The sequence below is a fragment of the Mastomys coucha genome, unplaced genomic scaffold (genome assembly GCF_008632895.1).
Source record: "Mastomys coucha isolate ucsf_1 unplaced genomic scaffold, UCSF_Mcou_1 pScaffold15, whole genome shotgun sequence".
NCBI classification, from domain to species: Eukaryota; Metazoa; Chordata; class Mammalia; order Rodentia; family Muridae; genus Mastomys; species Mastomys coucha.
This window is the reverse complement of record NW_022196897.1, coordinates 91262441-91286368: the sequence shown is the minus strand read 5'-3', so window position 1 is coordinate 91286368 and position 23928 is coordinate 91262441. Positions and strand designations below refer to the sequence as shown.

The window sequence follows — 23928 nt, the reverse complement described above, 5'->3', positions numbered from 1 at the left end:
GTGACATCTTCTGGAAAGTGGTTTTTTTTTTTTTTGAGAACAAAGAGGCTGTGTTCCAGAGATAGCCAAGGTTGTACCTTAAGCTGCAGCAGAACTTGGTAATGTGTAAGAGTCACTCAGGTGGTACTGCTTTTGAAGGCATGAAGGGGTCATGAAGAGCAGCTGAGGCTCAGCACAGTGGAAGTGCAGCCTCAGTTGCAACTGATGGCCCAGGACTGAAAGGGTCATGCAAAGGAGTTGAGGCTTGGCACCATGAAGAGAGCCTATGAGAGGCTATTGGAGAAGCCTAGTTACAGCAGAAGATAGTGTTTTAGAGATGCCAGTACAATGAATGACCACCAAGAACAGCCTATTCTTTTTTTTTCCTTAAAGATGTTATTTATTTAATTTATATATATACATATGATGAGTACACTGTAGGTGTTTTCAGAAACACCAGAAGAGAGCATCGGGTCCCATTACAAATGGTCAAATGGTTGTGAGCCACCATGTGGTTGCTGGGAATTGAACTCATGAACTCTGAAAGAGCAGTCAGTACTTTTAACTGCTGAGCCATCTCTCCAGCCCCTAAACCTACTCTTTAGCCTTGATTTATTGTACACATAGGAAAACCTCTAGACATGTCCAAAAGGACACACTATGGACAGCCTTTACCAGCAAGTTCATTTGGAGCCTATGTTAAGAAGTCATGGAGTAGAGCTAGCATAGTATTCTCTGCCAGTACTGTTTAGTATAGAAGTCTCTGAGGATTTTTTTAATTGTTCATTTAGATCAACTATTACTTCTTTTTAAAACATCATTTTGGCCTTGGCTTTGGGGGGATTTATTTAGTCATTTTATGTGTATAGTATTTTGTCTACATATATGTATGTATGACACCATATGTGTGCCTGGTGCCTGCAAAGATCAGAAGAAATGCTTCAGATCCCCTGGAACTGAACTTACAGAAGGAATAATCCAGAAATTAATAAAATTTACAAGACATATCAGCATTTTTTGTTTTCTTTAGTACCTATGTGGAATGAAAGAGACATTGTGTATTCCTGTCTAACTTAGAACTCAGAATTCTGTCTACCTTTGCCTTTTCCTCCATAGTGCTGGGATCAAAGGCATGTACCACCATGCCTAGCATTCATTATTATATTTTCAATGCAGAATGATAATCTCATCATATATTCATATATTTACTCTCACCGATTATAAACTATAAAATTTTTATTTAGTTTTCCAATTCATAAATAAAAGTGAAATTTTATTAAATCAAACAGGAGTATCTTTAAATGGCCCAAAGCATAACAGAATGTGATAAGTCAGAAGACTGTGAAAGTTGAAAAAAATTATACATGTGTGCATATGTGTGTATGTGTGTTAGTTTTTAGACTTTCAGACTTAATTATCAAAGCTTTATGGTGAGATTAGGAGGACAAAGCTCACTCATAACAGTGTGTATTAGCATATGTAGGCCCTCAGGGTCAACCCCAGACAACACCAAAGAAAGAGAGAGAGATTGGGAGAAAACTAACTGTCATAAGGCATAGAGGATATGAATTATTCATAATAAAATTATGTAAAACCCCCAAATATGCTTTGAAATTTCTCCTTCACAAAATTATATATTGATATTTTACCTGATAAGAGTTTGTCTGGTGAAGTTGTAGTTGGGTTATCTTATTCTGTTTGAGAGAATCATTCATTTTACTATTTGGGTTGATTCATATAATACAGCTCATTTTCAAGAAGCTCTTAACTGTTAAAATACAACTCACTGTTTAAGATGGCCTTGAACTGTAAGAAATATTGTATGTTACCCAATCTACTTGCTGCATTGGAAAGAAAGTCAAACCATTGGAGTTGCTTTTTAATAGAAATGAGCAAGAAGACCAGTTGTGTGTAGAATCTTTTTTTTTTTTTTTTTTTTTTTTATTTTAGATATTTTCTATATTTACATGCGAATTTCTCCTTTCCCAGTTTCCCCTCCAAAAAACAAAAAAACAAACAAAAACAAACCCCTGTTGCCTCCCCCCTCCCCATGCCTGCCACCCCGCCCTCTCCCACTTTCTGGCCCTGGCATTCCCCTACACTGGGGCATAGAACCTTCACAGGGCCAAGGTCCTCTCCTCCTATTGATGATCGATTTTGCAATCCTCTACCATACACATGCTGCTTGAACAATCAGACCCCTCTATGTGCAGTCCTTGGTTGGTGGTTGAGACCCTGGGAGCTCCGAGGGTAATGGCATTTTAATGGCACATTGAAAAGAATGGTTTTAATAACTCCTTGAGTCACTTTGAGAGTGTAAATGTTGTAGAACATTTTATTTAAAAAGGATTCATATCAGATCACTGAAGACACAGTCTCTGCTTTCTGAATATGAAAAAAAATTGAGTTAGGTGTTCACTGGCCTGCATGCTTTTGCTATCTCAATAGGAAACCTCTCAATGTGTTGCTTTCAGTTATCACTATGTCTTTATCTGACACATTCCCTTTAATAAAAGGTCGAGAATAAGGAAATATATTTTTGACTAAGTAGGAGTTTATATTATGAGCATATTTAGAAAGCTATGCCAAAATACTTGGTATGGAAGGGAGAAGTCTTATTTATAACTCTACTCATATGAATTATGATTTTTAGTTTGACCTATCAACTTGTTTTGTTTTCATCTTTCCAGTAATAAGTTTTAATATTAGAAGTAAATGAAAGTAACACCTTCCTGGGTCATCTAATAAGGTCTATCTGAAGAATGTCAGGGCATGTTTTATCTCTTCAACCAAAGATATGGAATTAAATATGATTTTAAAGAACACAAATTCTAAAAGAATTTAATTTTATAAGTAATTATTCTACCATATTACTAAAACAAATCTAAGTCTTGCTTCAATGAGTGAAAGTAGGGCTGGGGGTGGCACAGTTGGTCCCATGCCAGCTGCACAAGCATGAGGAACTGTGTTCAGATCCCCAGCACTAACATAAAAGTCACACATGGTAGTACACATCCTTAACCCCAGCACTGGGTAATCTCTGGTCTTATTGGCTAGCTGGCCTAGTCAAGGAAGATAACCAACTTAAACCTCTGACCTCCACATGCATGCATTCAAATATGTACATATAACATATGAATACATACACACAGAGCGATTGGCACTAGCATTATGTTTCTAGCACATCTTTTTAAAAGAGCACCTGCATTGTGAAATGTGTTGGGTTTATTTCTACATAGTATGGTAGCAATATGACTTTGGAAATAGCTAAAACCAAGTGTTTAGTTACTGTTTCTTTTCTTATCTCTGTTATAAAAGAAGGCATTTATTTATTTCTTTAGTTTCCTTAGCACATGAATTATTTTATGGAAAAAAAACCAACAACACTGTCAGCTAGAAGTAATGAATAAGGGCCTAGGCTAAAAGGTTGTTCCACAGTTAAGAGCAGTTACTATTATGCAGTGGACCTGGGGTTGGGTCCAAGCATCCACATCATGCAGCTCAGAACTGCCTGTAACTCCAGGGCCAAGTAACCAATGCACTTTCATACACATAGTGCACATAAACTCAAGCAGGCATACATACATATGCATAAATAAATAAATGTTTTTAAATTTAAACAAAAAACTCTTTTAAAAGAATAAGGGCCAGACAGGTTGAATGAACAGAGTTCTTACTACAAGTAAGGAGTCATGAGAAGTTAGTCTACTAGAAATGACTAGCACACTGCAGATTTTTTTAAAATATATTAAAGCAAGCATGATGGCACATGCCTGTATTTCTAATACTTGGAAGGTAGAGGCAGGAGGATCAAGGGTTCAATGTCATCTGGGCTAAATGATACCCTGGCTTAGAAAACAAAACTAAACAAATTGTACTTATAAATCTATAAAATGTTAAGAGCGGGTACTGTGGGAGATGCACACTATCCATTCATGTTCTTAATCCCTAAGACAGTTCTGTAGGAGTTACAGCAGAAGTCCTTCTGTTTTAAAAAAAGTATAGCCATATATTCCTTTTTGTGTTTTTATAGGACACACCCCCTCCCCATTTCTTAGAATAAGACAGTCACTATTCATCCAATATTCACTCTAACAGAGAACCATTTTAAGTGTTGACTTATGCTTCAAAACATGTTCATAACTAAAACCATTTACCACCTCCCTTGGACCATTCAGTCCAAGTCATAATCCTGAATGGCCTAGAGCCGTACAGCCTCCTAACTAACCCCCTGCTCAGCCCTGATGTCCTTTAGCCTCTTTTCAGACAGATGCTGAAATGACTGCCCTTTCTCACATGACCAGTTTTCCTCCCAAAAGCCCTTTGTGGCCCCCAATGCTGTATGACCAGCTGTCTAACTCTAATATCAGCTTCTGGTTCCTTTCATGCTGTTTCTTCTGTTTGACCACGCTGGCCTCCTTGTTTGGACTTACTAAGCCTCAGAAGTAACATCCTCAGTGCAGGATGTGCTCACATATCTGTTGAGATATCACCTTCTTAATGAGACTTCTCTCTTGAGCATCCTTCCAGAGCAGCAGTGCATGCTCATTCTGCCATTCTCAATCACTCCTAACTGGCTCACTTTCTCATAGCTCTCACTACCTTCCAGCATGCTGTATGACTTTCTTATTTGTATAACAATTATGAAAATGGACAGTTTTTATCAATCATTTGATATTTTGTATGGTTGGTTGGTTGGTTGGTTGGTTGGTTGGTTGGTTGGTTGATTGATTGATTGATTGATTGATGTGAGACAGTCTCACTAAATGACATTGGCATCCTGAAACTCAATTTGTAAAGCAGACCTGTCTCTGCATCTGCAGATGCCACCAAGCCTAGCATGAGTTTATATTTTTTTAAAGAAGAAAAAATGGAATATGCATTGTAATATGGATGCTATCTAATTTGGAATGATGAGGAACACAGTAAGACCAGTAAAGTCCATGAGTTCAGCCAACTGTCACAAGTCTCTGGCTGTGAAGTAAGTTCCTTGAGCAGAAGCAATATTTCATGGCATGCCATGCATGATAAGGCATTCTGTAAGTTTATGGATGGTAGTTTGGACAGAAGCATTAACTGATGCACAGTCAAATCCATAACCAGACTAAGTATCTACTTCAGTAATGACAAAGCACTGTCCTTCCCACAAAGGCATGGTGGGAAATGGTGCCATATTGGAGGCTCAGTTTGGAAATTGTGCCACATTGGAGGCTCAGTGTTGGTCTCTACTTCTGGAAAATCCAGTAGTCACCAACAACTGTAACCAAGTCAGCCTTGGTATGGGGAAATTTCTGTTGTTAAACCCATGCATAACCTCCATTCTCTGCCATCATGACCATTTTGTTCATGGGCCCATTGGACAATAACAAGAATGACCTGAGAAAAGCCAGCTGTTCACAGAACTCTTCCTTCTTTGAAGTCACCTTTTCATGAGCCTAGGACACAATTATCTTTATATCTTTTGCCTAATTGAAAAGATCTATCCACATACTTTTTCCCAAATGTATTTCTGATCAATTTTCCAAATTAGTGACCATTCAGCTAGTCCATTGGTTACAGCCCATGAATCAGTGAACAATCACACATCTGGCCATTTCTCCTTCTAAGAAAAATGTATGACCATGTATACTGTCTGAAGCTCTGCCCACTGTGATGCTTTTCCTTCACAAGTATCCCTCAGGGTTGTCCCAGAAAGGGGTTGTAATGGCATTGCTCTACACTTCAAAGTGGTGCTAATACAGCATGCAGAATGATCAGAAAATGGCCATAATCTTCTCTTCTTTAGCCAGCCTGTCATAAGACATACCCCAGAAGACTACAGGTACATGCCTGGGAACAAATGACATTGTAACAGGAGTAGAAACCATAGGCATTTAGGCAATTTTTTCTCGTATCTTGCTTGTGCCCTCAGAACCTGCTCAGACCTGATCACACATATGCCATTTTCCCCTAATAATGGATTGCTGCTGTGCATACCCTACTTTAATGAGTTGCTGAATCAGAAAATACCTAGCTCATGATGGGCAGCTCATGGTAATTTGGTAGATCATTGTCAAACATTTAATTTCAACTAAAGCCCAATATCTACTAAAGACCCAGATCTGCCTCTCAAATGGAGAATAGTTGTCTATGGTCATATGGTTCATTAATAGACTAGCACAGCAGCCTAGACCTGTTAAAAAGCCCAAATGAAAGCTAGCAACCTTCCAGATTACTTGGAATATGGGTCAGATTAACACACCGAGGGGACATGCCATCCCTAGAATCCACATAGGCCCACTAAACATTGTACTTCTTTCTTGGGGGTAGGAGAGGCCAGGTGTAATAACTTGTCCTTTATCTTAGAAGGAATATCTCTGCATGTTCCACACCACTGTACTCCTAGAAATTTTACTGAGGTAGAAGTCCTTGAATTTCGGTTAGTCTTATTCCCCATCCTCTTCTGCACATCTGTGTTTCCAACTTGTCCAAAGTGGTTGCTACCTCCCGCTCACCTGGTATGATGTTACCAATATAATTGACCAGTGTAGTAATTTATGGAAAGGCAGACAAAGATGATCCCTTTGCATTAAGTTCTAAGACAGGGCTGGAGAGCTAATATATCCTTGAAGTAATACTGTAAAGGTATACTGCCGTCCTTGCTACCCAAAAGTAAAATGTAGATCAATAGTACCGTGTGAGATGTGTTAAACTACTCAAGTAAGGACAACACATCTAGTGCAAGTGCTGCAACTACTACTTCATTACGTTTGAGATAGTTAACTATATCATTCCCCATGGTCCATCTGTCTTGTGCACAGTCACATAGGAGAGTTGAAGGGGGATATGATGAGAACCACCATCCCTGCATTTTTCATGTCCTTGATAGTCTCACCAATTTCTGTAATTCTTCCAAGAATGTGACTGCTCTTGATAGTAGGTGGAAGTTTATTCTCAAAGTTTGCTCACTTAGTCTTCCCTCTGTCTATCCCAGTTGATTTATCCAGTTGGTACTGCTGGTGACGAATCTTTCACTAATGACAGAATCTGCAGAGCCAAAATTTCATCATATTGTCGTTTTGGCCTTAATTAAGTGTGTCCTTCTTATCAATACCAGCAAACCTAACGTGTTATTTATCCAAACACTGTTTTTATTCTAGGTATTACACATGTGTAGTTCTGATCTTTAGTTTTCTCTGCTATTGTAGTATAGCTTCTGATCTTAATTTTCCTAAATTCAGGCATAGTTACTATAACTAGATACAAGAATCCATTTCATTAAGACTTCAGCTAGTCAGTCAGCTAGCTTGTCTGTCCATCCGTCTGTCTGTCTGCCTGCCTGTCTCCTTTGAGACAAGTTCTCATTCAGTAGCCACGTCTAGAGAACTCAATAGGTGACTTAGGATTGTTTTGAACTCACAGCAATCCTAGTTCATCTGTCCAAGTGGTAAGTTACAGGAGTTAATCATCATATCTGGCAAGACTTCAGTTTGAACCTGAGTAAGAAAAGGAAACCCTTCATGAAAGAGCCATGTCTCTCCCCACATCCACTTTGGATTTCTTCTCAGGGTAATACAAAGCTACTTAAGTATTCCATACAAGAATAATAAATCACTCTGGCTTTACAAGTTTCACTCTGGCAGCAATGTGAAAAGTTACAGTTTATCTAAACTGTAAAGGAGTGACAAAACTGTAGTGTAGTTAGGAAACTGTGTTAAGAGGCCAGATTGTCCTTGTCCTCAGCATGGCCTTCCTTGAGGAAGGAACCTATCAGAATTAATAAAATGAACTGAACTTAATTACCTAGTGAAGGGGGAGGAGGTAACTAAATTAAGGTGTCAAGGTGTCCTGTACTGAAATAAGAAACATAGGACATCATGGATATGGAAGTAATTTATAAATATCTGGGTACATGAACTTGTTCAGAGGAGATATATGACCCAAAGAGAGAAACTTAACACTTGTATTAGTTTATTGTCACTGAACAAAAATAAGGAGAAAGTGCTCATTTTGGCCCACAACTTTAGAGATTTCAATCCATGCTCGGGATTTACTTTTAAGCCTATGGCATGGCAAACAGCATGGCTAAGGAAATCTCAGTTCATGCAGTCAAAAAGGAAAAAAGAAGAGATGAAAATATACTAGAGACAAGGATCCTTGGAGACCTTTCAAAGACATGCCCTAACAGCCACTTCCTCTAACCAAGCTCCACTTCTTAGTAACTCATTCAATTCTAAACTCATCAACGGATTAATCCTTTGATAAAGTTAACATATTTGTGACCCAGTCACTTCTCAAAAGTGCTACCACTTGGGTACCAAGCCTTCAATATATGGCCTTAGGTATATATCTACATTTTATATCTACACTGTAACAGAAGTCATTATACATAGCTTATAATTTATAATTGAACCTGTTTGAATAAGATCAGAAAACATATTTAAATTCAAAAGTAAAGGAAGGTGAACCCTGTACAGGACTCTCATCAAAACTGAGAAAAGACAGAATTTTGAGAATAGCCAAAAGCTTTGAGCAGTGTGTAGAAAGTCAGCATTAGAGAGCCCATGTCATTTGGCATGGTGCAATCCTAGGTGACCTGTAGCATGAATTTTCAGAGATATGGGCTATGAAACTTTAATTACCTGCATCATGTTGTATACCTTTTATGAAAGGTAGGTAAACAATACAGAACAGGCACAGCAAGCCTCTGTTCTACATTCTACGTTTCTGAGTACAAAGGAGAGGGGAAGGAAAGCATTCAAGTCACAGGTAGGCCCAAATAGTTTGTCAGTAGTTTCCCACACACAATGGCTCCTTGCAATCTTTCTGCATTTTCATGTTAATTTTATGCTTAGCTTTATTTTTCATAACTATCAGTTTTTTAGTTGCAGGAGTTCTAAAAAAAAAATAAAAAATCAGCATTGTCCCAAATCAAATTAAATATAGATACTACTGTGTGGTATAAATTCTACCAATGCACAGGATTCAAGCAATTTATGACAGAAACACATAGAATCATGATTGACAGCCTTTTGGATAAATGTGAGGTATCTTAACAAATGATTTTTAAATGGGGCCCATCTGTTAAAGCTTGATGATGCTCTGAGGCTGAGCAAGAGGTTATTTATATTTTCACGCAAATCAGGCATTAACCACAATACTTCAGAAAAAAACAGATGCTTTGTAGAAATTCATTACTCTCAAACTAATTGCAGCTATCCAAATATTAGCATCCCTCCTTACAAAGAAAGGTGCTGTGATACCAGTCCTGATGTGTGAGAATGTGAGATTATTGTACTATGACTGTGTATACCATGTGGTGGTTTCTCTCTAGCTCCACTTCTGTCCTCACCCGCTTGGACCAACTTTCTACTTACATAACTGAAAATAAATGTCCTTTGAGGATGAGGACACAAGTACTTGAATCTGAATTCCAATCCTAAGATAAACTCAGTCTTTCGTACTCCATAGGGTATGAAAGATTCGTGTTATTTAGACTATTGTTAACTTTTCCTCTTATTACTATGGTCTTTTGGTACAACAATAAATCTGACCAGATATATTAAAGTAGAGAAGTTTTCAGAACAGAAAATACAACTGCCAGATTTTGTTAATTAAAGACTTTGTGTAGCAAATAGAACAGGAAGGTAACCATGTGTGTATTTTAAATCTTCACAGCATAGTCTTAGGTAGTGTGTACCCAATAAATATCTATTAAACATGCAGTTAGTGGAATTTATTGGAAATCAACTTCCACTATTACTCTTATGTAGTAATTCCATTGTAAAGAGTAAACCAGTATATACCCAAAACTCACTAGAATCTGCAACATCAAAATCCATGGTATATTAATTTGATTTGCATATAAACGAGATAAATTCATATGGTTAATAAAGATAAAAATTAAAGGGAGTTTCTAATTCTGTTTGCATATTTTACCATTATTATGAGAGCAGCAGACTATGTACAAACTTTGGTTTTCTGTTAGTCATGCACCTTGTTAGCTTTGTCACTGAGCACAGTGCTATTCACAGTCCCTGAGGCATGTAAGCACCTTGCTCAAAGTTCATGTTAGTATTTCGGACATGCTTTCCAGATTACACTCTTTATTTAGTATACTAATGAATGGTTAGTATTTATTAATTGGTAGTCTCTTGCCATCTGAAAGTGCTTTTAGCGTCTGCCTCTTTATACCTATTTGCAGAGTGACTTAGCCCAGTAATAAGACAGCCTTCTTCCCACATGCTGTTTGAGTTGAGGTGTTTGTCAGAATGGAGGGTCAGGGGAAATGTGGAGATTTCTGTATGTGAAAGTTCACCTGCTTTATGCTTGTCACAGGAAGCCTAAAACCACTCATTTTCCACCCCAGGTTCTGTGTACTCTGAAAATCATGGCACACTGGCTTACACTGAGACTGAACGGTCCCAAGGACTCACTATGAAAATAAGCACTGCCAGTTATTGGTTCTGTAAGTCCAGGAAGTAATTCCTCTCTGCCTCGGTTTCCTCACCACTTAGATGGCAATAAAGAGAACTGTTGTGAAGATTAGATAAGGTATTCTGTATGACAGACTTGACACAAGGCTGATCTGTGTGGTGGTTGTAGTGTTTCACACAGACTAGGAGGCATTGTTCTACCTTTGGAAATTTGGTGGTATAATCATCAACAGGCAGAGATCTCTCTATGGTCTACATAACAGGCAGATACTGATGGGTCCTATGAAATGGGATCAAAATAATGCTTCTTTCATAGAAGGAAAAGATGGTTCTACACATACGCATATGAGCTGTCTCAGACTTCAGAACCATCCTTGCAGTTTGCCACTTTCTTCTCATCAAAGAGATCTGAGACTCAGAGAAAAAGTCCTGTGCACAAGAGTAAATGGCTTTTAGGTGCCAGTGCCAGGATTCAGTCCAAGGAGTAACAACAATTGCTCCCACTCTCTGATAGCTGAACTGCCAGTATTCAGAACTTAGTGGTTTCTTATTCATGATGTAAGGCAAATTAAGAGAGCAGAGGGCATTCTAGTACATCTCTTTTGAGACTGCACAAAATAGAGGCTCAAACACTGTTTATGCAACAGCCAGTGGAATTCTCCATTTCTCTAAAATACATATATTTACTACTGCAGTACTGCCAAGCTCTCTTTGTACTGAAACCTAGGTTTCTGTTTTGTGAAAAAGTAAATAGCACTCTGTAGGTAAAGTGCTTGCCATGCAAGCTTGAACGCCTGAGTTCTGGTCCCTGTCACCCACTGTCTTAGTTGCTTGTCATTGCTGTGATAAAGCACAAAAAAGCAACTTAAAAAAAGAAGGGTTTATTTTGGCTCACAGTTCCAAAGTATAGTCTATCAAGGAAAGCCCTTAAGATAACTGGTCACATTGCATCCACCATCAGGAAACAGAAGGAAACTTGTGCTCAGCTCATTCTGTCCTCTTTATACAATCCAGGATGCCGACCCAGAGAGAGTTGCCACCTACAGTAGCCTGGTCCTACCATTAAATGAATCAAGGTAATTTCTTTTGGCATGTCTAAAGCCCATCTCCCAGGAGATTCTAGAATTCATCAAGTTGACATATTTAACTATTATAATCCCCTCTACCCTTGCAAGCCTCAGAACTTGAGTTCTAATTCCTAACACCCACATGAAAAGCTGAATACAGTACATGTCTGTAATCCTAGTGCTGTGAAGATAGAAGCAGAAGGACTTCTGAGGGTTGCCCACCAGTGATTTTAGCCAAGGGTTGCCCACCAGTGAATTTAGCCAATTAACAAGTTCCAGGTTCAATGAGAGACATTGTCTCAAATAAATAAATAAATAAATAAATAAATAAATAAATAAATAAGATAGCTAAGTGACTGAGGAAGATTATTGGTATCAGCCTCTGGCCTCCACATGTACTCCCACACATGGGTAAACAAACACACAGAGAGGGGGATAAGTGGATAAAAAAATATATTTCATGGATGAGATAGAGTTACCCTAATTATAGCGATATCATCTTTTTAAAATTGCATTCTTTATTTGTGGGGGAGCATATGTAACATGGATAAAGGATGTGGACATCAGAGGACAATTACAGGAATCAGTTCTCTCCTTTTACTGTGTGGGTCACAGGAATTGATCTCAGATCCTCAGGTTGGGCCAGATGCACCTCCACCTACTCTGCTATCTCACAAGCCCACTTGAATTATCCTATATTGAGTAGATTACAATGTCTTCATTAATTTAAACAAAAACATCCTTTTATTGCTTTGAAGAAATTGTTGGCCCTGAATTTCCTCCCTTTGTCCAAAAACAATAAATGTCATTTCTGGTAATAAGTTGTTTAAAAATAGGACAGTTATATGCATAGTTATTTGTCACTCAAGACAATAACAAAATTTGCAAAGCACTGACACCATATGGGACTCCTCACATGGAATGGAATTGCTAGGCACTGTACAGTGGATCATTTTTTCAAGCTGATGCACACACAGGTATATAAAAGTGCTGTTGTCCTTTGACTTGAGCAAATACATTCCCTGTATTCATCTTCCTAAAGTCAGTCATGCAAAACTATCTCCCATGTCATCCATCCGTCCTCTAGTGGCGCCTCCTCAAGCTCCTCATTCAGGCAGGAACTTATGCTATGTTGATGTCTTTGTTGCTTTCCTCCTGGTATAGAGCAGAAGGTGCTTCAACTGCCTAGTGGTGTGACCTAGTTGTGTGAACTAGAAATGTTACCTGACTTCTCTGTGCCTCTCCCTTTATTCCCGGCCGTGTGGTCAGCCACTGTACCAGTTGTTTTGGGTCCAGCTTTACTTACCTTCATGTCAATGTAAGGAGGAGTCCAAACAGTCTAAGAAACTGTATCAGTATCACATGGCTACTCAATAGCAAAGCTAGAATTTAGATCATTTTGTTATAAAACTTTGGCCTCATGTACCCATCCCTGAAGGATACTCCTCTTACCCACACTGTCTAAAGTGGTTTTCGAATTGTGGGATGTGACCCCTTTAGAATCCCATGACCCTTTACAGGGGTCGCTTAAGACCATCAGAAAACATAGGTATTTACATTATGATTCATAACAGAAACAAAATTACTATTATGACATAGCAACAAAAATAATTTATGGTTGGGGTTACCACAATTAAAGGGTCACATCATTAGGAAGATTGAGGACCACTGGCCCAGAACATTGATTCAAAGGGTCTCATACTCTGCTTTATGCTAACAACTCTATCATCAGCTAACTGCTCTTGCAGGTTAGAAGGTGTAAGGTCCTTCAGAAGAGTTGTCAACCTCTCTTCTTCCTCAGCATACCTAAGAAAGAAACCTGTACACCAGTAGTCTAATGTGTGTTTTCAAGACTGGGGTGATAACAAATAGGCATGATTCAGAAACTCCCAGTCAGTGATCACCACACCTCTTTCTTCAGATGTGCTGGGCAGGCTCAGTTCTAAGCACATTAACTGTGGGCTCATTCAGTACTCACCACAGCTCTTAGATTAGATGTTACAGTCTTTCTACTGATGAAGGAACTGAGGAGTGAAGGGCAGGCACATTGTAAAGATGAGCCTCATCTTTATATCCAGGCTTGGAAACCATTTTGTATGAAGACTTGGTTAAAAATTTCAGACCTTGTGGCCAGAAAGATAGCTCAGTGGGTAATGACACTTGTTTGGCATGCCTGACTGTGTGTGGTACATGTGCCTGTGTGTGTATGCGCACTACTTCTATCCCATTCATGCCTCCTTTCGAGTGTCATCTTTCCCTCAGGCTGCTGGACAAATGGCCTGGTGACTTCTAGTACTTTTCACAAATACTTTAAAAAATGTTATATGGTTAACTGTTCTCAAAAACAGAGTACTTGAAACCCCTAAATCTGTTAGGCAGGTAAGTTGTAGTACCAGGAGTTGACTTGAGAGTTCACCAGACCTTTCCCACCACTAGTTTGTTATGTTAAAGGAGGCAAAGTTCTTTGCCTTTTTCTCATTTGTTGTAAAATTGGTACAATAGTAGTGTTAGCATCTTAAGATCTCTGTGAAGATGGCTAACCATCATACAGACCTGGTACAGCCCCTGGTACCTAGGAAAGATCAGTCATTACTGGTCAGGGTCAGTGACCATATGCCCCTGTTAATGAACTTAGTAGCTCTTTTCTTACATACTTGGTTGTTTGGTTGGTTGGTTGGTTGGTTGGTTGGTTTGGTTTTGAGACAAGGTCTCACTGTGTAGCATTGGCTGGCCTGGAATTTGCTGTGTAGACTAGGCTATCCTAGAACTTACAGAGCTCCTTCTGTTTCTGCTTCCTGAGTTCTTGATTTCCAATAAGGTACACTGAATTGACTTTATTCCTTGCCAACATAAAAACTGTTCTGTGCCTTCCCAGATTTACTATGCTGTCACTTGAGTCTTAGCAAAGAAGTATAGCTGTTTGTGGCATCATGTTTGTTCAGATAATTGACATGGTAGTCTCAAGTTGCATCACTGCCAATAGTCACTTTTTCATAATCTTTCCCTGTTGTTGTGCTATGCCTTATGGACTCAGGATGTGAGTAAGATGAACATCTTATTATGTACATCATGTTTTTCGAGTTTGCTAATACTTTAAGGAAATTTGGGGGAAACAATGAAGCCATGCTACACAGGTACTTAATTTTTTTAGTCTGAGAAGTACTATGGTAATTAATGCTTATTTTATGCAAACTAGACAGTATCTGTTAACGGACACATTACTGCCAAGAAAATATTACTTGTCTTAATTATCAGTAATGAAGCAGGGATAAGCTGCTCACTTAGATATCATGTATCTAACGACCTTGTCAGTGAGAGGCTGTGTGAAAGGCACCAGTTTCATAGATTACACTGCATTCAGCTTCTGGCCTTTGTGTAGATTGAGGTTTTGTGCATGAGTTTTAAAGTCAGCTATAAATTGTGGTTGGGGCTTAAAATTGATTTAATGTCTTGCTTTTAGTACATCATTTTCTCATTTATAAATACTCAATTTTTATCTCGAGCTTTAAAAATAGGCTGTAGTAAATTTAGGCTTGCCTTGCTAACTGTCTATGTTTATTTTTTTTAACCTTACCAAATAAAATAGTAATATATTCCCATTTGTTTAACCAAAGGACATATTTGATGGCAGAAGTGTCTTTGTTATTTCTGAATTTGATAATCAGCACACTGTCTATGGTACCAATTATAAAGGAAGAACATGAGTCTTCATAGTATCATTTCCTGTCTGAATTTCCTGAGATAAAAACAAAGCTGATTTCTTGATAGAATTTTTCATGTCCCTTAACCAGCCCCTTAATGAATAACATCTATCTCATGTTACTGAAGCATTGTTCAAAAGACATGTAACACATGATGGCTCATGCCTGTAAATCCCAGTACCTGATAGAGAGAGACTAGCTACACAGCCAGTTAGAAGCCAGCCTGGCCTGTCTGAGCCAATATGGAAAAGGAAAGGGAAGGGGAAAAGGAAAGGAAGGGAAGGGAAAGGGAAGGAAGGAAGGAAAGGGAAAGGAAAGGAAGGAAAGGAGGAAGGAAAGGAAAAAAGGGAAAGGGGGGGAGGGGAAAAAGGAAAAAGAAAAGGAAGAAGAGAGGCAGACAGGCAGGCCCATCCAAAAAGAAGGGAAGAAAATATGGCTTTAGCTTTATATTGACCAATAGAAGTAGCACATGTTTTAAGAAATTAAGTAAGGATTCAATGGAGGAGCATGGCAGGACAATAAAACACAAAAGTGGACCTTAGCTTTTTAAAATTCTTTAAGCTTTTTTTAAATGGGAAAATCTCACAAAATAGGAACTGTACTATCTGAATTCAGACTTTTCTGAAGAAACCTAAAGAATTCAGGGCTCAGAGGAACAGCATTATTCTGATGCCTTGTTTAAAAATTAAAATATTACATTGTTTTTCCACTTCCTTTTTCTCCCTCAAATCCTTCCATTTCTCCTTCTCCCTGCTCTTTCTCAAAGTCATACCCTTCTCCTCTATCTGTGTGTGTGTATATGTGTGTGTGTGTGTGTGCGCGTGCATGCGCACGTGCGCGCGTACTCATGGGTTAAATTCATTGTGTTGTTTGTATTTGTGATTTCAGGGATGACCATTAAGTATTGGGTAACTAATTCAAAGGCCCCTCTCTGAGGAAGACATCTTTTCCCATTCTCTATATTCCTTAGTTGCCTAGAGTTCTTTGTCTAGCCCTGCCCACTTCCAAGTATCAGGGGTAAAGCTTTCTTGTCGCTTCTAGGAGACACAATCTCATAAGAAACTTTCTATTCCTCTAGCTCTTACAATTTGTTCATATCCTCATCCACCATGTTCCCTGGGTCTTAGGTGCAGGAGTTGTATCAGGGCTGAGCATCCTAAGATGAGTTATTCTCTGTATTTGGACCAGTTGTGGGGATTTGTAAATGGTCTCCATTTGCTGCAAAGAGAAGCTTATTTGATTAAGAATTAGAGTTATACTTATCTGTCGGTATAATGACAAATATTTTGAATGCAGTTAGGAACTAATATAAGTTAGTAAAATAGTGGAAGTAAGTTCTCCTCCAAAATCTATGATGTCATTAGGCCGAGATAATTAGCTAGATTTCCAGTACCAGGCATGATTTCTTTTCTGTTGGCCTCAAGTCCAATTAGACAGCTCTTGGTTACAAGTAAGATATGAGTGCCACCATTACACCCTTAGAGTTCTCCTACCATCCCAGTCATCATTGTGGTTCTCAGTCAGCATAGCTTCATAGGACTATTGGTTGGTTCCCTCTTTTGGAAGCTTTCTTAGCACCTTCTGGTACTATAAAAGCTAGTCTAGAGGCTTTCCAGTCAGAACAGCTCAGGTCCTCTATGTTCTATGTCTAAGGTGCAAGGCTGGAATTAAAGATAGACATCAGCATGCTCAGCTCTCCATGGAATCTCCTTTACTTTCCTTCTTTCCGTGGTTACTCCAGGTTATTTACCCACATCTGAAGATCTGAAGCCAAGAACCACAGATGAGATGGCCATAAAAAACTAACACAATGCTGAATATTTTTTGAGATATTTCTTAGCCACTTTAATTTTTATTTCTTTTTGAGAATTCTCTTTTCAAATCTATAACTCACCTTTTGAATGGTCATTTATTTTTTAACCTTTTTGGGTTTTTTTTTTCTTGTTTTGCTTTGGTTTTGGTTTTTTGGTTCTTTATATATTCTGGATGTGAACCTTCATCATTAACAGAGATTCTCCCCCACTTTGGTCTTCCTCTTTACCCAATTGATTTTTTTTCCTTTTCTATGCAAAAACCTTTTCATTTTATTGTTGGCCTTAATTTCTTGGCAAATGGAGTCCTATTCAGAAAGTCCTTTCCTACTGTTATATCTTGTAGGGTACCTACTGTGTGTTTTCTTCTACCACTTTCAGTACCTGGTTTGTTTGTTGTTGTTTGTTTGTTTTGTGAGTTGCTTTTTTTTTAATTGAACTCCGCATTATTTAAATTGGAGAGAAAAATATAGACTGTTTCTTTCAACCTCTTCGCATAAATTGTGGGAAACAGAAAAATCCAGAGATAAATTATAATCAGGTAAATTAGAGTGGTCAGTGAGTGCTATGATTGAGTCTAACAGAAAAAGAAATAGTAGTGAGTGATTTCCTCTAGAACTTGTTATGTGGTTCCTGAAATAATTTTTATTGAAAGAACTATTTCTGAATGTCTTGATCGATCTCTCTCTTTCTCTCTCTCTCTCTCTCTCTCTCTCTCTCTCTCTCTCTCTCTTTCTCTCTCTCTGTGTGTGTGTATGTGTGCATGTGTACACATGCTAGAGAGAGAAAGAGAGAGAGAAAAAGAGAGAGAGAGTGTGTTTAATGATTATGTGGGGAGTGCTCCTCAGTTTTCACCTTATGCTTTTGGAGGCAGAGTCTCCCAGTCAAACCCAGAGCTCACTTTGCTCTAGCCTTGCTAGGCAGCTTACTGGATTACAAGTAGGCTGGGGTTCACTCAACATTTATGTAGATCTGGGAATCTGATTCTCTTGATTAAAGAGCTTTAATCAACTGAACCATCCTCCAAGCCCTCAAAAGACTTAATGTTCCTATTTCAAGGGCACGATAAAGTCCTAAGTAGTTCATTGACCTTTTACATCTTGACCCCATTGCTTATTTTGAAAGAATAAGGAGTGATGGCTGCCAGTTATCTACTCTGGCTTTGCTTAAGAATTGGGATAAAGGACAGGAGTAGGTGAGCAAAACAGAAATTTTCCTGTGGGGGGCATTTGAATTCCTTCAGTTCCCCAAGCACAGCACACACACAGTGGTTGCCTCTGCTGGCAACCTGACACCTCTAACAACTTTTCCACTTGTCCCTTTGTTTTTTCAAGCAGGATAACTTCCAGGTATCCTTGAGGCTGTGGCTTAGTGGGTCAGACTTCTCCAGTCCATCCACACTGAAGTCAGTGCCTCCAATGTGTGTTTCCACAGCATCCTGTACTTTCTGTCATAGCAACTGCATTTCACACCTCCGCATGCCCAGATTCATAGAGACCATATTCCTGTGCTCCTCACTGATTTCCCAGAACCTAGCAGAGCTTCTTACCCAGCAGCAGGTCAGGTGTTTATCAGGGAAGAGGAGTGCTGCAGACATACACCACACTTCCCACTCACAGCACATACCTACTGGGTGGGTGGGTCATAAGTAGGTCTCTTGTTGATGAACAGTGACTGACTATGACTTTAGAAGAATGATCTTTAGGTCTTTGTTTCCTTCCCAAGAGAATGACAGCTCCTGCACCTGGCTTTTGTCTTCCTTGTACTGAACTGAAGTTTCATCTGAATTGAACACATCTGTGACTGTCAAGTGATAATTTTCTGTTTTCAGCATTCCTTCTGTGTTTTAGTTAGAATTCTGTAGAAAAGAAATCTGTCTACCCATCTGTGTATTCATCCATTCTCAGCAAAGATTATTTAATGGTTTATATTCCAGTATTTACTTTTATGTTCAAATTACCAAAATTTAGTGTGCACTTCTTCAGTCTGGCTCTGTGTCTTTTCTCATGTCTCGGTCACTCTTTTGGTGGTTCCTTACTTTCTGTAATAATTTTATCTATAGCTTATCCTTCATATGCCCAAGCCCTAGAATTAACTATCTTACCAATAGCCTTCCACATACACTTTTTTGTATGTCAGAAAAGGGATAGAAAACAATGGTATCCAGGTACAAAAAAATGTTCTCTAGATCACTGTCACTGTTACTCTGAGCTCCCCAAAACACACGGGCGAGGAAGGAGGAACGAAGGGAAGGGGAGGGAAAATGTCTTTATAATACATTATCAATAAAGATACATTGATAACTATATCTATGTGTATCTATGGCAGTGTGTGCTCCATGTACATGAACATATGTGGTATGTAGCTAAGAATATTTTCATTTATCAGCTGTAAAATTTCTTCTTACAAACCATGCTGTGTTTTATGATATTGATCACTTTATAGCAGTATATATCTGATTTGGATGAACAATGTTATTCCATATATTCACATAACTCATGGTCTATAGTCATGTTGCTCTCAGGCCCTGATAGCTTTTGTCTTGTCTGATGAAGCAATCCTGGCTTTTACCTCACCCTCTCCTCATTAAATTTTGTTGTGTTATCAAAATTCTGAAGCCAGATTATAAGATGGGAAAAATGTGATTCAAGTTTCCTGTGATTGCAGGAATTCTATTGTAACCATATACAGAGAAAATTTATATATTTTTATTCATTATTAAAAGTAAAGTTTAAAATATGTGACCTAAGTATATGGGTTTAGAAGGATCTATTAATTAGCTAAAGTCTTCTGAAACATGCAGTATAGTTGAGAATAAGTAACTCACAGAAAAATAAAGCCTTTATCTAAAATAGTCTTATATGACTAAAATTTATCAGTTTAATACAAATATGTGTTTAAAGTTTCAAATTTAAGTATACTCTGCATATTTTATGCTGGACTAGACTAACAAACCGCCCCCGCCACAGCTGGGAAGGTTAACAGCACTATTCAGTTCTGACTTAGATAGAACAGCTGTTCAAATGCCAAGGCGTATTTTACTTGAAAATGTGACCATTTAGTTCTGTTAAATATAAACTGCTATTGAAGCCATGTGTATTATTTTCTTCAAAACAAAGCAGTTTCTACATGCAGCAGAATTGTTACTAAAGTTCAATAGGTCTTTTTTTTTCAACTGAACTAATTCTTTCTCAACTTTCTGACAAAAATAAATGTGACAATTCTCTTTATCTCTTACAGTCCATCTATCAAATCAGTTCTTGCCAATGTAAAAATAAGACAATGATAAAGCCATAGGAAACATTATTTTATGCTTATTTACAATTATACATAATAACACATATAAATGTATGTGCATATATATCCATATGTAAATAATTTAAATGAAGTTATGCCACTTGGAGTAACAATATTCACTCCAAGAGGCATAGACTACCTAACAAACCCAGTGCCAATCTCAGGAAGCCTCCCTTTGATCCCTGGCCAAAAGAGGCCATGAGATGTCAAAACTATCACAGAAATTCACAATGTGTCGAAATGCAGGGAGCATCTGGCTAAGGAAAACTCATCCCCAATTGACACATCTACAGTACAACCCATCCACTTAATACAACCCAGACACTTAACGCTCGGGCAGTATCACAGAAGAGGGGCAGAAAAGAGTCCAAGAATCAAGACATCTGCTTGATAGTGTTTTCTATCTCTGACAGTGAACTGAACCCATGAAATCTTAACAATATGATCACCTAAATAAAGACCTGCACAATGACAATACCAGTTGTCATGCCAACGTGGATGAGGGAAATCTCACAAAGTCCAGGGCCTAAATGAAGAGCTACAGCCAACTGATGGCTGTAGAATAGAGAATCAGTTTTTCTCCAGGGGTGAGCCCCTGATCCAATCCTGAGTAGTCAACCCTATACACAATACTGTATGTGCTCAGCAGGTTGTATTTACATGTATGTGTGTGCGCATGTATGTGTAATAGTAACAGTTAAAGGAGAGGTCATGAAGTTGAGAGGGGGTAGAGGGACATAGGAGGAGTTGAAGAGAGAGAAAACAAGATGACCATAATGTAAATGCAGTACTCATATACAACATTTTCCAGAAAATAATAGTGATAAACAGTCAGACATTAGCAATTTCTACTGCCTTTGGTGGGGCGATGATTAGGTATGATGAAAGTCTTAATTTTGTCCTGAACTAAATTTAAATGGTTTTTATTTGTAAATAGAAGTACCGCCATAGCCATATGGCATGTGTATTTCATTGTGAGTTTTGTAAGTACTGTTGCTGAGAATGAAACAAAGAGCAAATCCTTAAGGTCACAAAGTAACGACAAATATTTTAGAGTGAGATTGGCATTGGACATTCATGGGATTATTTGTAAATGATAGAAGAAGATCCATTTCAGTTTCTCAAGACTGATAGTAGAGTAAGATAACATCTACAATATAATTTACTGAGAGAATTTTCATTGGGTCCAAAGGTATAGCTCAGTGGTCAAGTACAGGCATAGGCAGACCTTTGAGCTACAGCAAGAAGGAGAGCCAGAAGTGACTCTGATTGAGAAGACAGTGGGAGAAGTGGTGGAGCTGTTAAAGGTAGCAGGTTGCCAGCAAGGCAATCATTGATGCCCTTGGAGAATTGAAGTGCAGCACTAGAAAATTTCTGTTTTGATTACTTGCTCCTGTTCTTGGCTCTCAACAAAGCCAGAGTAGAGAACTGCCCAGGTGTGGTGGTATATATCTGTAACCCTATCACTCTGGAGTATGAAGTAGAACAGTCACAAGTTCAAGGCCTATCTGACCTACATAGTGATTTTAAGGTCAGTATTCACAGGTTGGTTAGACCCTATCTCCAAAATAAATAAAACAAGGGGCCAGATATGTCACTTGGTGTTTAAATACCTGCTTAGCATATGCAAGTTCCTGAGTTCAATCCCCAATATTACAAAATTATTAATAATTATGACAACTTACATATTAATAGGGGAGCATGTGATGTTTTAAAACATAATCAGAGGACAATGAATGAGTACTAAAAGTTGCTTAATGGTGTAACCTTCCTAATGCTTCAACTCTTTAATAAATACAGTTCCTCATGTTGTGCTGACCATTAACCATAAAATTATCTTGTTGCTACTTCATAACTGTAATTTTGCTATGATTATGAGTCATAATGTAAAAATCTGATATGCAGAATATATGATGTTGTGACCTATAAAGGGGTCACTACCCACAGGTTGAGAACCACTGGTTTAATGCAAGGTTTAGATCAGAAGGTAAAAGGAGGCCTGAAAAATAATAGTGCTGATGGTTGCACAACAGTGTGAAAATGCCTAACACCACTAAGCTATAGACTAAAAGTGCTTTCAGCATAAATGTTATACTGTAACAGTATGCATATATTCTTTTAAATCTGACTCATGGTTTTGTGTGTAGGTGACTTTTGTCATAGACATTACTTAGTATTGGGTCCAGGAATCACCTCACAAACCCCAGGAACACCAATCTCAGTCAGACAGGTATGTTTTCTTGAGCATACACTGCAGGACTGACTGATCAGGGCCACAGTTGAGATTTGGAAATTGAACTGTGAGTTAAGATTCTACAGAGTAAGGCTGGCTTGTCCTTCCTTCAGTCTCTGCTCCATAGTTAATCTCTGCAACTCCTTCCGTGAGTATTTGGTTCCCCCTTTTAAGAAGGAATGAAATGTCCACCTTTTGGTCTTCCTTCTTCTTGAGTTCCTTGTGGAATGTGGGTTGTTCTTCCTGTATTCCAAACTTCTGGGCTAATAACCACTTATCAGAGAGTGCATACCGTGTTTGTTCTTTTGTGATTGGGTTACTTCACTCAGGATGATATTCTCCAGATCCATCCATTTCCCTAAGAATTTTCAGCATTGCCATAAACAAGCATGTACATAAGACTGTTAAATTGACTGTTGTTTTACATCAAACAACTTTTATAATACTCATTTTTATTGTTAATATTTGTTATATTAACAATATTGTTAATTGTTAATATTGTTAATATTTTATAATATTTTATAAATTTTAAAGAATATGACAAAAAAGATATTGTAAGTATTGAAGGGGGGTCTCTGAGAGGGGTTGGGGTACAAAAGGGAAACAAGAATGTGATTCAATTCTATTTACTTAAAATATGTTTTTAAATGTTAACAAATTCAGATAAATTGAAATCATGTAACTTTTCTTATTATAATGCAATAAAACTTAAAAAAAAAGATTCTACAGAGTTGTTTTTTTTTTTTTTTTTTTTTTTTGGTTTTTCGAGACAGGGTTTCTCTGTGTTGCCCTGGCTGTCCTGGAACTCACTCTGTAGACCAGGCTGGCCTTGAACTCAGAAATCCGCCTGCCTCTGCCTCCCAAGTGCTGGGATTAAAGGCGTGCGCCACCACCGCCCGGCTCTACAGAGTTTTTAAGCCTGAGATCTGTAAACATCTGTGCCAAGTTATTCCATTAATCAGGATTTAGGGGTAGGGGATTTCCTTAAAAACATGTCTTTGTTGTACTCTTATCCTGCTCCCATTGGTTGGAGTATTCAACTGTGGCAGGGGACTTGCCTTGTCTCATATTCATGTCTTAACTTGTCTACGAAGATAAGATTTGTCTAACATTCATGTCCTAACTTGTCAACCAGGATATCATTTACCCACATACATGTCTCTTTGTGCCAAGTAGGATGTGAATTCTCATGGAGGTCTTGGGAACTTAAACTTTACTCAATCACTACTCAAAATGGAAGTCTTATTCCAAATAGTTTCATTGATTGGTGCAGGTGCCTCTCTTATGTTGGGATCCTTCCCAGGGGCAGCTTATAAAGGCAAATACTATAAAAGCTCTCACGTGTGTGTGTGTGTGTGTGTGTGTGTGTGTGTGTGTGTGTGTGTGTGTATCAAAAAGTTACTAGAAGAAGTAATTAATATAAAA

General features: G+C 38.2%; 1 protein-coding gene across 4 annotated transcripts in view; it reads left to right on the top strand.

The window, feature by feature from the left end:
• The window catches only part of Elp4 (elongator acetyltransferase complex subunit 4), a 203089-nt gene that overhangs the window by 119268 nt on the left and 59893 nt on the right, over positions 1–23928 (top strand). Inside the window, exons 10-11 of one of the 4 annotated variants that reach the window (XM_031371265.1) lie at positions 10328–10426; positions 11409–11792. The exons of 2 other annotated variants lie outside the window; for them this stretch is intronic. In XM_031371265.1, coding sequence (XP_031227125.1) covers positions 10328–10399 — 72 coding nt within the window. In that variant the 3' untranslated portion in view covers positions 10400–10426; positions 11409–11792. Of the gene's footprint in view, positions 1–10327; positions 14127–23928 lie in introns of those variants that run through there. One more of the 4 variants, XM_031371264.1, reaches the window with a different exon arrangement.